At 37.0% G+C, this 15,918-nt stretch overlaps 1 protein-coding gene across 7 annotated transcripts in view; it reads left to right on the top strand.

Annotated features, from left to right (window-relative positions):
* Positions 1–15,918, top strand: part of pan (transcription factor pangolin) — a 186,288-nt gene that overhangs the window by 83,583 nt on the left and 86,787 nt on the right. For all 7 annotated transcript variants that reach the window (XM_074102519.1, XM_074102524.1, XM_074102518.1 and 4 more), the window contains exon 3: positions 3,692–3,755. In XM_074102519.1, coding sequence (XP_073958620.1) covers positions 3,692–3,755 — 64 coding nt within the window. The remainder of the gene's footprint in view (positions 1–3,691; positions 3,756–15,918) is intronic.

Here is a 15,918-nt window from a genome sequence, read left to right as displayed (position 1 = left end):
GAACTACAGCTCAAGCTGTCTCATCCTGGGAGAGGGCCTGTGTCCAGCAAGGAGCGGGGTGAAACGTGGATTTCAATCAGTGCGATAGATCGATTCTACAAATCTCTGCTTCGATTTAATGAAAGCGCGCATTAAAAGTTTTGTAAACTTGAGATATGACTCAGGGCTGCCAATTTTGATGATCTTCGGATCATTAAATTTTAGTTTTTTTTTTTTCAATGATGTAATTTTGTAGCATTTCAGCTATCTTATTTTTTCAAGCTGAAAATCAAATTATTTCACATTATTAAAAAAAAAACTGACACTTCTATTCTACACCGTGTTTTGAAGATATGTGATATTCTATAGAGATGTGTATCAAATTTAAGTCAATTGGAAATTTAACTAGCAAGATTTGATTAAACATACTCAGTCACCGGGACTGGTGAAACTAAGCAAAAGCTTGTAAAAATAAAACTCTCGGAAATGTCTTCATTGTTTTAACGCCTTTTCAACTTCCCACTTTCCGTTCAAAGTGCTGAACTTTTGAACTTGAGGGTAGAGCCAAAATAAACAACCCTTTCCTTCACTCCGTAAGATTTGCGACAAACATTTGTTCTGGCTAATCGAATGCTTTTGTTTCATCACGTTTTGTTCCCGCGATGTTGAAATGTTTTTCTGTCTAAGGATTCTTCGACTTTTTATTGTGATTTTAATTGAATTTTGTGAAAAGTAATCAAAAGAATGAAATTAATTAATTGTGCTTAGATGAGGTTGCTTAAGAGTTTTGTTGAGTAAAATATGAATTGTGATAAAACGATACTAAGTATAGGATTGTTTTTAACAAAAAGCGCTTTATTTTTACCCTAAACACTGAAAACCAAAATAATTTCTATTAAAAAAAATATTTTCAGTTGCTTTGAAATATAAATAAGATCAATTGAGTTGGCAAATAAGTGACGTCACAGCTTGCTATTGCTGTACAAAATCTATGGGAAATTGCGTTTTGGCAGCTCATAAAAAGTATTCAATAATAATTGATTGGTGGTACATTTGAAATTTAACATGAACTTTATGGTGAAAGACAGCATCGTTGAGAAAACCTGCTCATACCAGTGAAGAAATTCAGTGGTGTGTGTGAAGTTCCCAATCCGCACTCATATGCCTCCCCCATAGAACTCCACTTGTTTTGGTTGGAAGAGGCCTGCATTGACCGTGAACCCACGGCTTTAACCAGGTCATCCGTCCGTCTCGTTAGTGAACGTAGTACGCCGCTCCATTCGAGAACATCTGTTTCTTCTTTCAATGTGGCCTGCCCATTGCCACTTCAACAAGCTAAATGGTCAAAATTTAAAAACAAAAAACAAACACTCAATCGTCAAAATTTAACTATGAACTGACAACCCTAACGCCACGCATGGTTGGTTGAGCACCGCTATTACTTGTGGGAATCACTGACGTCTAGACACCTTTTTTTTCTTTTTTCACCGATAGCCTTACTTTCTCTTACATTAAATCGGATACCTGTATCTTGGTTATCAGAGTTCGATCTTTATTCCCATCAAAATTCTGATCAAATTATTACAAAAAGAGTTGGAAGTCGTGATACTGGTGGACAAAAAAAAACTAAACTAAAAGTTAGATTTTAAGGGTAGGGTAAACGTCCCAGTGCTCGGTACGCTAATGGCTAGTAGACGCCACTCTGCTGTCACCTTTATTGCTAATGACATAAAAGTAAAGATGGCAACTGTTGGCTCTGTTGGGATAGTGACGAACACTCGTACGTTTATTTCAAATGCACTTATGAAACCAACAAAAATCTGGAATTAATTTGATTTCCCCTTTAGTATCATGGATGTTGTGAACAGTATTTTTGGCAATTAGTACAGTTGAGTTCAAAGATATCTTTAGGTACACTTTAGTATCTTACCTTTTTTGGCTCTATGCGTCAAAATGTCTTATGACAGTTTCATACAAAAGTTCAAACAGGTAGTCTTTGACCTCGACTCTATTGACTACTCTTAACAATCCACAGGCAATTTTAAAAGCTCAAGTAACCTAGGGGTTGCTATGAAGTTCGAAAATCGAAGTTCGTATTGTGCCGTCCCTCTGACTCTCGTATTAAACACACACACACAACACAAACATCACGTCTGAATTCCCAAAAGGGATAGGCAGAGCACACGAAACATTACCGCTTCGGAGCCACTTTTAGCAATTTTAGGTTTAAAGTTTGACTAAAACGGTACAATAGTGACAGGTTGCTAGCCTGTCGCCTACGGTATACCTTAACCTATGTCCTCCTATATAGTATATAACCTATATCGTATTAAATAATATTAGCGTCAGCGAGACGCCAAGATACGAAGTTCGAATTTTGCAATTCGTAGTATAGGGCCAGGACATGATCTGAACCCTGACAAAAAAATAACCCTAGTTGTAACCAAATGTTTGAATATTTCACCCAATTACTTTACCCGATGATTACATTTACGAAATCAGTTTTAACACATTCTTTTGTGTAACCTCACTAATTCCGACACGTAACTAAACTTAATCACGCACGCGTAACCTATCAACAACCTCGATACCCCGATATTCGGGTATTTACCCCGCTACCCGGAGTGGGGAGTCCCTGTCCGGGTAAACACGTGCAAGTGGGGCTAACTGATTCGGACTTATCCAATTACTGGCTCTCATGTCCGTCTGGGGCACTATTGTCAAACCCGCACGACTTTACGTCATCAGAACGTTTTTTTATCGCCCTATGGATCCGTTGACGATTTAGTTGCATGAGCAAAAGGCGAATGACCTGACCAACTTAAAAAAGTTGAAAATATGGGCATTGTCATTTCAAAGTTTAATATCTCAAAAACGACTGAACTGATTTAATGAAACATAGCTGTGACATAGCTAAGGACAACCGCAAGAAAACTCACTATCACTTAAAAAAACACGCATTTTAATCGGTCCATCCTTTTGAGAGCTACGATGCCACAGACAGACAGACAGACATTGGCGTGGAATTATAATGATAATTTGTCATGGCTAATGTTTTATTTTGGTATGATTTTGTAGCAATTTTTTGAACATGAGCATTATAGTGGCAGAAAAAAATGCACTACTGAAATAAGCTGAAGACAACAACGTTCGTCATAAAAGTACCTATTGTATTATTATTTTGCAGGTCACAATTTTTTTGCGTAACCTAGGTAGCTATCATTATGGTCTCGGGTGCGCAAAGTAATTGGTTTTAGTTCATTAAACCTATTTCACCTGTGATTTCTTTAACCATGTCGCACGCCCCGCATTAGCCCCCCGACAATATCACTTAAGGTGTAGAGATTTGAGACGCTCCATTGGTTCTGATAGAGACAGAGGAAATTCGGTATTTGGATTAATAAAAGCGGAAACTTGATTTTGATATCAGTGCTGTCGAGAGCGTGGGAGTTTTTTGGAAAATTAGGTACTAGCTTAAGATCGCGGCTTCGGTCTCGTAGACGTATGAAATTGAAAAGGCTAATCTCTAGTTCTGTGGAAATAAAAAAAAATCTTTAGTGGCTTTATTGTCACTTATCGAAGCGGTTGCCATATCTAAATTGGTCTGACAGGTTTATCATTCATAATAGGTACTCATTGTTAGTCCTGTCAAACTTTTACTCTAAAAGCTTAATTTACGTGTTTTTAATTAATTTTATCTAATTTGTTTCAGGAAAAGTCAGGAGAGCCTTACTCCGGTAAATTATCGGTGAAGTCCGATTTAAGTCCAGTTTTTGGTAAGTACCCACACCTAATATCTTACTTATATGTATTATTAAAGTTACCTCGACGTTTCGACCACTTTTCGGAATCGTGTTCACGATTAGTCCCGACTGCGTTAGGCATAAGATATACTGATAAACCATAGATGGTATGTTTCATTTGATTTTACTTCTTTATTCAACCCATCCATATGTGACCAAGGATGGGTTTCCATTAAGTACATTTGAAATTTACCACGAGCTTTACGATGAAGGAAAACATGGTGAGGAAACTTGCACAAACCTGCGAAGCCATTTAATGGTGCGTGTATGTGAAGTTCCCGATCCGCGCTAGGCCCGCGTGAGAACTACGACCCAAGCCCTCTCATTCTGAGAGAAGACCTGTACCCAGCAGCCAGATGTATATAAACCGCGATGTTGTTGATTCAACCCTTTCAATTCTGCTCCAACTTTCCGAACATAATTTCAAAATCTACTTAACCCATCCAAACTTCGAATCACATCCAACCATAGTGATGGGATATTGATTCCGAAACCGGGAATTATCACGTACCTGCGCCCATTACGGGGAATTATGTATGTTTTATCGCCAGCTTATAATCATCTGTCACTATCCTTATAATATTTTCATATAATTTCAACCGCCTCTCAATAGGGATGGGGTTCACGATATTTTTAAGTCGATGAATATTTTTGAATCGATGGAATAGCATTATTGACTAGTTCTGATCGAGATGGTTTGGTTAGGAAGAGCTAAGGATTTATTTATTAAGTTTTTTTTTATTTTATGAGAAGAAGTAGGTAATAAAGTTCTTGAATGAAGCTGAGAATTAGATTTATTTAAACCTTTCATTAAATACTAGATAGTGTAATAGAAGTGACAAGAAATACTTCCGCGACAAATAGTAGTTTTACTTGTAATAAATGCATATTAAAGTTAACAATTTATTAGTTTATTTATTTTAAATCTTTCAAGCCAACTGATCCACTTTCATTGGTCGTATTGCCTTGAAACTTGGTACATTTGAGATCGCTTAATTATGCAATTATAAAGTACCTTCGCCAAAAAATCTTGTTTCGGTATAAGATACTTACATTTCACCACCTACAATCTCTGGTATCTATTTCTGAGGTACCGTCAGCCAAATTTGTGGTCTACCACCCTAAAGTTGATAATCGTTTGCATGTCACAAAACAATAATGCCAATAGACGTGACTGTCAACTTGAAAATTCGACTTTAGCGATATATTCATTTGATAGGAACTTGTTTAAAAATTAATAGACCACTTATTTGGCTGATGGTACAATAAATAGTCATTGTATTGTATTTCATTTAAGAAATTCCCTTTATAAGGTACAGGTGGGCTGGACATGAAGATATATTTTGCGATATTCCTACGCGATAGGGAATTCTAGCGCACCATAATAATCTAATATACGCAATAAAACTTCTCAACACAAGTGCACACTAAACCTGAAATCTCATCCCATCTCAACATGACTCGAAGCAATCACGCGAACTCACCGCTCGATCCACCAATCAATCACCGACTCATTCCCATCACTAGCGCTCGTTATTTGTTGTTATTAGTGTTGTTTTTTCGTTGTTTTTTCCCCGGGATTTCGTTGTAACCGGTTTGGGAGCTAATCTGATCTACTCGCCACGACTTGGGTGAAAAAACGACGCCGCAGTCTTAGGGTTGCCTCCTTGCATGCGTCCAGTTTTATTCTTCGATTTGAATGATTTTTTAGACTGACGCAGGAAACGGTGGTTAGACGAGAGCATGCACACTTACCAGTACTTTCGAGAACCTTGCTGCTCGTGTAATAACGTATTTGTAACGACTAAAGTACATGCGTTATTTTAAGCTTAATCACTTCAAGAGGTTGAATTCATTCATAGAGCTGTAAGTATAATATTTTGAACCGTAATTATTGCACTAAGTGTTTTGGGAATAAATAATATTAGAATTAAAGTTTTATTTTATTTTATTGAATGAATTAAAAAAAAACACCCGGGCGATCAATATCACATTCACCATCTCTTTCTAGCCTAGCCTCACCCGCGTGATAGAAAGAAGTGGTGAAAACTATTGTGAATTCGAGCCTCCTATGGGTACAGTCGAAATCTGATTCATGTACCATGGTGGGACCTTTGTGATACTATCCCATACTTTTATCAAGGCAATCATAGTGAAATTGAATATTAAACGGTTCCAGGTTACCCTGGTACCTTACATGGATCATGAATTTAAACTTAACTTTTTTTTATTAACCGTGTGGCAGCCCTACTAACGCCCGACCAAGCCTTGGGATGCTGAGGTTCAAAAAGAATCGTGCCTCCAACAAGGAGTTCGGAGGTGTGAGTTATGGACCACAATTAAATCTGCAGCGCGGGCGCATGCCTGTACGCAATTATAATTAACCATTGGCAAGTACTAAATTGATCGTTAAAGACGGAAACGCGTGAAATTGATAGTTTTAGATATGGATGCATAAGTAGCGTGGTGCTTTAACAACTCGATTGCCATCGGGTTACCGACCTAAATTTTCACCACTCGTCTGTCTCTCTCGCTGCTTTATTACTGTGATGTATTGCTGCTGCTGTTAGATATTTGGTGTCTTATTTTTCTCTAAGTTCTTTACCGAAAAATGTTTTCGCTGTGCCACTGATATGTGCGGTTTATTCCCAATAAATTATGTTTGTTACAACTTCACGCCTTTCAGGCGAAATTCGCAACGTACATAACGATTAGACAAGGAAAAGAAAAGTACATTAAGCTACCTTTTGTACTGATTCTTTCAGTACTTTTTCTGGAATAAATAGTCGAATAACAACGATATTCACCATATTTGTTCATCATAATTATCGCTAATAATTATTTAGTAAAATAAATAATTATGGGTAATTCTTAAATGGAAAATCTGATTGAGTGATTCATCAACACCCAGCACTTTAGAACCTAATACCTCATCTTTACCTGTATACGTCTCGCTATAGGGTACAAGCCTCCTCTTAGAATTAGAGGACTTGGGCCAAGTTCCCACACAGGGACAGTGCGGATCAGGAACTTCACACACACGACACACACAATTTAAGAGGACACACGATTTATTGTAATGAGGGCATGATACATATAAATGTACTACAAAACATGGATCACAAAAATATATGGCCAATAAACAAACTTTTTTTTTCATAACAAATCCACGTGTCCCATATCTCTCCCACACAAAAAACTAACCTATTTCATCCACCCATAACTAATAATTTATGTCGACAAAACCATGTTATATTTTAACCAAAACTTTACACACGGCTTAGTGTTATCGTTCCATCGATCTACTTACTGCCCTAGGGCATAAAGATGTACATTTTATTTGACAGCTACACCATAATATACATAATCTCGATTTTATCACGCACATTAGTAACGCTATATAAATTTTGATTTACTTGACGTTTTGTACCGCAGATGTACGTAAAGTTTACAATACACGTCCTGGTTCCGTCATGCTATTTAGGAATAACCAACATTTGTAAAATATCTGAATGTTTATGCATTAGTTCTGTATCCACTTCAATTTTGTCTTTTTAGCTCGATCATCGATGGTTGACTGATCATGGAACTGAAATACCATGCCACCTGTTTTGTTCTTCTTCTAATAGTAAAGACCGCGCGTTTTATAGCATCTTTAGTAGGTATTTGGTGCATTTGCACTGAACAACTTTTGACAATTCCAAATAGGTAAGGGAATATTTTGGTGTTTCGTAGTTCATTATCCGTAACGCTCGTTAAAATCAATGAATCCCCGATTTAAGTAAAATAAAAAGATAGTACCTAGGTGACCGAGCTTTGCTCGGGCTAAAACTCGTTAGTAAGCGTTTTCCCATAGATAGGACCATGCTAGATCGATTTGTCATCCCCGAAAGGGGACATACCAAATTTCATCAAAATCGTTGTAGCCGTTTTCGACAAAAAATCGAATTCGTTTTCGAAATATATTTATGTACAAGAATTGGTAGATTACATACCTAAGATAATGACCATGGATGTAGTTTCTGGGAATTTCTACAAAAAATAAGTAAAATCCCTGAATTTCAATTCAATCGCTTCTGGTTATGATTCAATCAATCGAATATCTAATCTAATGTGCAGTTGAGCGTAGATGTGCAGCTGCCTGTTCGTTGTCTTAAAATTCTTGGGACAATTAAAACCAATTGGCTTAGTCTCAAATTAAGCAACTAAAACAGCTAGTGCTGTATTTTATTAAGAGAAGTTTCCCTGCCGACCGCGCGGCCGCGTTAGGTATTCGTTTAGGATATTGCTGTCTTTATCGCTCGTGACATAAGCGCTCGCAGCCGTCCCCCCCATGCCTTCCGCAACGACGTCCGTAATTTATATCGAGATAGCTGTAGGCTTTTCAAGATTTGGGCGGTTGAATTTGGGGTTTCGTTGTCCTCATATTATACGAAAAGTATAGCACAGAAAGCAATGATATTTTACAATCGAGATATTCATTATATTTTCTATGGCTGTGGTTTTTTAGATTTTTGTAAAAATGCTTTATTAGTCTGTAATTCTCGTGCAAAGTTGACATCTTTTTTTTTGTCGACTTTTGAGCTCCTGTAATTCTGATATTACATATTTATATGAAAATCTGAAAAGCCACAGGCATAGATAATTACGTCTAGTCCATACTTACAAAATTTAATCTATTTCTGTTGTAGTTTTCAAATGAGACCGGGACTACGTTTGTATGGAGAATGGAACGAAGAGACTTCCCTTAAGTTGGCTCATTTTGCCTTTGGCTGCTAGTGCTGTATGTTATTACAGATCAATCGAATAATGTTTTTCCATTGTACTTTGTGAGAAGAGTTCGTATTTATCTTACCTTCTCAACAAGCTTATTGAAGTTTACTGGAGATAATTGAGAAAGCGAGATAATACTATTTTTTTTAAATACGATAGCAAAACACTACTAAATACATCTGTAAGTTAGTAAGTCTGATATTCATATTATTATGAATATTCTTCTTCTTCTCTTTTAAAATATGGCTTTTCTGTCCTAATTAATAGGACAATTTCGCCAGTGTCAAAGTAAACTCTCTTTGAGAGGGACGTTGTACGGTGATTGTAGTTTTTGCAACTTGATAGTAAAATTTCAGAACCCACGTGGAGACAACTTGCGCATTAAAAAATGTCAGACACGAGAGCAATATAGAATTTTGTGATCACTGTTCACTGTTAAGGTTAATCGCCGCATAAAACACCCTTAAAATTATACTTCTACTAGACAAAGAAACAGAAATAGCAAAATTAGATATTGTCTACATCCGCCATGTTCGAATGCTACAAATCGAATCATGAATATCCAATATTTGACGACAAAATATGAATGCTACAAATGTCTTAGCAATGTCAATGTCATAAATAAGTCTTTACCGCCCTAGGGCAATAAGCGTCACAATTTGTAAACAAATTTTTGAATAAGTGTGTGGAAATAAAGAGTTTTCAACACTGATCTCTGGGCGAAATGTAATTGCATACTGATTTGGGGACTTCTGTCATCGACCGGTGAGAAATGACGTCTTTACACGCTTGGCATCATTTCAATTCGTAAATTATAGCGTTACGGCTATACGTCATACAGCGCAGTTCGCAATATTGATAATGGTCGAGTAGTTTTCCTTCATATTGATAGTCTAGTGAATTGACCTATTCAAAGTTAGGGCCGGGCCGGCAACGCATCCGTAACTCAACGCATGTGTCCATGGCGGCGATGATTGCTTTCTGTCAGGTGACCCGCCTGTTCGCTTGCCCCCTATTATATAAAACAAAAAAATAACTTTATCAATCTCATAAACGGCTGAACCGATTTTAATTAAACTTAAGAACCATGTCGTTATTAACATAAGTAATGTTAAAACAATGTATATAATTTTTCAAACATCGCTAATTGAGAGGATAGTTTTGAAATAAACCTAATCTAACCGAAATACATACTATACATATTATAATTCATTATTACTACATACATAGTACATATTATAATTATGTCAAACGACCGTTATGTATTTTGTTCGTTATTCTTTTCAAATTAAATTTCGACACGTTCCCATTCAAGCGAATGAAGTCGCGGATTAATCCTAATTATTTTTAATTCAGTGATAATATGACGCTGAGCAGCCTTCTTACACCTGACACGATAACTATGCCACCTAATGGAGCTTCATGCGATTCTATTCATAGAACTTGCTTATCACACGTCGTCCCGCTCGCTCCGCTTATCAGGGCGCGTGTTTATCTTTCGTCTCGCTCTTGCACGTGTTAATGGTTTCGTCGACTCTGGCTTAACGCATGGAATTGTAGGTTTCGGAGGCCGTGGCCTTTGATGAGCGGTAGCGGTTTTTGGTGTTTTAATAATCTACGACTTGAAGAAAGTATCTCAATGTTTTTTCTATCTTATGGTCAGCTATTGAAAATTATCTGGATAAAGTGTTAAATACTTTTGCAATAAATAAATAAAAAATGTGTTTCTTTTAGCAAGTCCCTATATAAATACGTCGTTTTAAGCAGTCTAAGAAAATTATACTTCTTCGTTGTGTCGCTGTACTTGTTAATTACTTTATTGGTAAAATTCGGAAATTGTAAACCTTCGTATAAACATTTTTATTAAAAACAAAAAGAACGTATTAATTCATTAATTGTGAATATCCCGAGTGCAGATAAATTTTACATTTCCCATTTGAATCATTGAACTAGCTATTTTTTTGTTCTCTAGAAGCAATTGCAGCTGTTAAGCGATAGAGTTACTGTGAATCGTGTCACTTTTATCTAAAATCGTCTACTGTGGGGCTACTACGAAATTGGAAAATCAAAGTTCGTGTCGTTCCATCCCTCTTTATACTATTTTATACAAGAGTTAGAAGAAACGGTACGATACGAACTTCGATTTTTGAATTTAGTAGTAGCCTTGCTGTATTTAATATCAAAGCAGTTACGCTTACATAATATTTGAATTATTAGATTTCTTATATAATTAAGAAGTAAACTCCGTTTTTTTGTTGATATGTAGGGTGTAGGGGGTTATAACTGGAATAATCGAACCTATTCTAAAATATTTTTTTCACTGATAGAATTGTACACTAAGTGCAAATTTCTAAATTCCATTATTGTATTGTATTATGGAATGTACATTATTGTACATGTACCTGTTCTCCAAAATAATTAATTTATGATTATTAAAAAAGAAAGAAAAAAAAGAAGAAAGAAGAATATCACGGGTGAGCAAAGTAATTGTTTATAGTTAATTGATATGGACCTCCGCAAAGTAACGCCTGATTCAATAAATTATTTATTATTATATCATGTTTCCGCTCCGTCTATCCCAAGCGTTGCCTAAATGCCATATCGTGTTTCTAATTGGAACTCGAGATGCATTCACAGTGACCGCGTCGCTTGTTAAACGAGTTGTTTTAGATTATAAAGAATCAGGTTCGGAAGGTGGAAATAAAAATTTGTAGGCATTTGCATGTGGGAAGTTTACACCAAGTGGACTGTCTGGTGTTATCTGTGGCCGGTTGGGAATTAAAGAAATAATCATAGTGGATTGTCTGCCATTTTGTAATCTGTGGACACTATGATGAAATTAAAAGAACGATAAAATAATTAATTGTTGTTAATTAATTCGTAATTACTTCTATTACCGCGTGGGAATTAAAACCTCTTTACGAGTGGAGGCCTTTGCTCATCAGTGGGTCTGTGTAGCCTTAAGTGCCACACAGACTTTTTTTTTCTGAATAAAATTCAAAAAACGTGCCGTGGTGGTCTATGGTTCTGACCAATAGCTTCTCAAGCAGAGGATCGTGTATTCAAACCCTGGCTGGGTTTGTCGAAAGTTATATGCGAAAATATATTTTTACCAGCATCTTTACGGCGAAGAAAAACGTCGTGGGGAAACTTAAACCTGAGAATCAATTTAATGGTACACGTTTAGTTCCCAATCCTCACTGGGTCCGCGTGGGAACTACGGCCCTGCCCTCTCGCTCTGAGTGGGGGCCTGTGCTCAGCTGTGGGACATATATAGGCTAGGATGCTGATGATGAATAAAATTGTAATCAACATCCAAAACACCTGAAAACAAACAGCCAATTAAATTTAAGCATAACACCGCAAAATCGCCCTTAAATTCCCAGAACCTCGTTAGCCAATGTAAAATACCTATGGTTTGGTGCCATTACTAAACCATATAATTTACAGTATCGTTGAGTCATAAGACAAACACATAAAAACCACTACCTGGGCGGGCCTGGGTTCGAATCCGGACTGACGCACGCGGTTACAAGTTTGTTGGAATTTATTTTCAATGCAACGGGTCTAAGTTTTTACCCGGACTGCCCGTAGGACCTCCACCAACCAGATGGATGAATGGATGACCTGAGGCCGTATGGCCTAACGTTTTTAAACTATACAAAAACTGTCATTTGATTGCGATTGCGAGCGCCAGAAACGTTAGGCAATACAGCCACTGGTCGCTTCATTCTCCTATCCTCGCACAGCACATCTCTAGTGGAAACAGCAGAAAGAAGCGAGGCGAGGTAAATGAGCGTTGCTATTGGTTCATGAAGAACACATCCCTCGGAACACATCCTTGCACATCTCTGGTGCAAACGGAGCCTGATATACTCGCCGATTTAAACCACCTAAAACTAATTTACCTATAGACTCATTAAATTAAAAATAATGGTTATGCATTCCAATTCCACAGGTGTCAATCAACTTCGCCTTTTCGTTATCTCATCATAAAGATAATTTGTTATTTAATAATTACGATTAATCACTTTAGGTCTACGTGCATAATTGGATTTCTAGGAATTGTATTCAAGATAATCAGGTACAAGGATTTTTTTTAATGAATTTTAACAACGTGAACTTGACGTAATTTTTTAACTTCGCTGTCATCCGTCACATAGTATTGTTCACGACGGATTGGGTCATATTATGAACTTTTCCTAGCACATCACAGAAACAACAGCGCCAAGACCAAATTAAGTTATTTTCTACTAAATTTATTAATCTTCGATACGAAAAACAGGGTCTGTATTGACATTGACAGTACTTATCGGGTCGGTATTTATCAGTTTGGGATTGATCATCGCAGCACGTTTATCGGGCTGCTAATCAGTGACAAGAGTTTCAATGAACGTGTACACGAAAAGAGGTCTTTATTTCCATGTCGGTATTGTCCCGGCCGGTAAAGACTGTCACTCTCTAGGTATGTATCTAGACGCCCGTTTCCTCACTGGTTATCATTACACTGTGGTCGGGGGTTGTCAAAAATTTGAACCCTATTTGAGGCTATTCTCCCATGAACCTTTCTCAGAACAGGCGGTGGGTCCGCCTAAGTAAATATTGACCTCTGTGTTACCACGTCTGCGTTTCATCCGTGAGCCCCGGCTACTGGTTTGTAGGAAATTGAGGGGAGTTCGAGTGTAATGTTTGACAAATTATGGCGGTTTTAATTTCGATAACTATCGTGATAATATTTATGTTTCGATTATTGTCAAGTTATGTTTATCAATTGATTAGAATCGATGTCGGTTTGGAGATTTATGCATTTACATTAATAAAATAAATCCGTATAACTCAGGTCTTAAATGGAGTTGAGATCGACATCGATCGATTTATTTCATTAAAATATGAGCGAGTCTTACGGTACCTAGTTTCAAGTTCAAATTATAGATTTTCTTACTCTTTTTGATATTCAACTGAAGGACAACTAAGAATGCTAAAAATAGGCTAGAGTCCTAACAATGTAGAGAGTTAGATTTAAATAAAAAAGTAGGAGACGTATTTTTTCGTTCCGTGGGATTTTCGGAACAACCTTCTTTTTAGTGCACTCGTGCTAAACTGTATGTAGGTTTACAGTTTGTCATTTCGTTGTCCATTTTTTAACCAAAACAAAGAAGTCGATTCGACCCACTATGTAGTTGTAGTGTAGATACTTAGATACTTAATTATAATTATGTATATCAAGGACGTTTCTTTTTCGCGTAAAAATTATCTGAATTAACCACACTATCATGCATTATATCTCTTCTTTTCTTTTTATCTTTCTGTCTCTCTCTCCCCCTCCCCTTTTTATCTTGTTCGCAGATGAGGTGGCGGGTAAGAGATAGTTAAATAAATAAACTAAAACTGTTAGAATAATCAATGCCACGCTCCTTAGAGTCCGTGAAATTTTCTACATTATTTTTAAATTAAAGTAATCTTTGCCGCAATTTCTGTGACTAACCGAATTATTTATTGCGGCGTTTTACGATCGGGAGTTTAGGTATTGATTGTAAATTATTTTTAGGGCTCTATGCCTCGAAAGGATCTTTTTTATAAAAAACATTATTTTTAATGCAAGCTGTTTTCCCGGGCTGTATTTTTTGTTGACCTTTACGCATTATGATCCAAATTATATATCTGTGCAAAGTTTCAAATCAGTGCCATAACCTCCTGCGAAGACGACCTTGCCGGGCTACCAGAATTTCACCACCAGATTATTGTATTATCAAACTGTACATAAGTGTGGTTTGCTTTATATTTGTACGGAACACAGTGCAGTGCGCAAATTCTTCTCGCACCTGGCCGTTTGTCTCATTTAAATTATTTTCATCCACCACCATCCCAGCCTATATACGTCCCACTGCTGGGCACAAGCCTCCTCTCAGAACAAGAGGGCTTGGGCCATAGTTCCCACGCGGGCCCAGTGCGGATTGGGAACTTCGCACGCACCATTGAATCGCTTCCCAGGTTTGTGCAGGTTTCCTCACGATGTTTTCCTTCACCGCAAAGCCCGTGGTAAATTTCAAATGTAATTCCGCACATGTATTTCGAAAAACTCAGAGGTGCGAGCCGGGGTTCGAACCCACGACCCTCTGCTTGAGAGGCGATAGGTCAAACCACTAGGCCACCACGGCTTCTTCAAATTATTTTCATAATTGAATAAAATTGTAAATGAATTGTCGTTAACGACATTTTTTTTATGTAGACTAGTTTTTTTAAAGCTGGATGTAATTTTATAAAAGTAATATATTTAAACATAAAACCAAACAAACATTATTATTATTTCTACAATCTTAAAACTACGGACAAACCCTTAACAGCAAAGCATTAATAAAAGTAGAGAAAAAAAATCGACATTAGTACAGAAGCCCACAAAATGGGAGTTACCGAAAACGCTCACACTTAGCGGCGACGCTAGCGCAGTAGACATAGTAACAACAGTATGTCACAGTGCTGTGGCACACACAGGCACCGTGTCGGTGTAGTCACAGTGCTGTAGTAGCGATAAGGCCGCCTATTGCTTATTATAGAAAATCTCTCTGTGTTTTCTATACTGCTGACTACATGTTGGCGTTTAACCTCTCGTATGCAAATTAAAAAAAAAAACCTGAGTTCTAGTCTCGTTTGTCCCAAGTAAGAACAATTGGACGGATTAAAAATAAAATGGAAAAAGATAGCTTGAAACTTGGTGCTGATCTGCACTCAAGCATACAAGAGGTTTAATAAAGGATCATCAAATGTGTTGTATTGTATTGGAGTGCCTTGCTTGTGAAAACAACATTTTGATGTTTTTTAAAGAGGCCTAAAGGTCTGACAGAATATCAGCGTTACGAAGCAATTCGTATCTTTGTGCTGACCCAGCTTTCCTTTTTGTGTTCAAACATTACTTGTTAATCGTGGCTAAATAAATATATTTGTCTATTTTTTTATTTTTTCTAAATGTTTCTGGTTCGAAATCAGACACTAATGTGATAAATCCGAATGTTTGTATCTGGGTAGAGTTACTATATGTGTTTTAATTTGAAATATGTAGTTATATCCAGAGTCTATTATTGATACTAAGATTGATTTAATTTGGGATTAGATCATTTACTGTATATTGTCAAGATATTTATTTGTTCTTTCGTGTCAATTACGAGTATCTAATAAATTTTACAAGTTCGTACATATTCATGAGAACAGGATATTCTGCCTCGGGCATAGAGTACTGTCTTTACACTGTACGCTGTGACCCTGCGCGCGCAATTACTCGAGCTAATGACTCCTCGTCCTATAATTTCTCCCCTCGCGGAGGGATTTGTTCTCTGACTGTACTTTTATTTTTAACCGCGACTGTACT

Source organism: Choristoneura fumiferana, chromosome 19, assembly GCF_025370935.1.
Source record: "Choristoneura fumiferana chromosome 19, NRCan_CFum_1, whole genome shotgun sequence".
In the NCBI taxonomy this organism is placed as follows: domain Eukaryota; kingdom Metazoa; phylum Arthropoda; class Insecta; order Lepidoptera; family Tortricidae; genus Choristoneura; species Choristoneura fumiferana.
The sequence above is the reverse complement of the archived record's forward strand: the minus strand, read 5'-3'. Positions and strand labels throughout refer to the sequence as shown.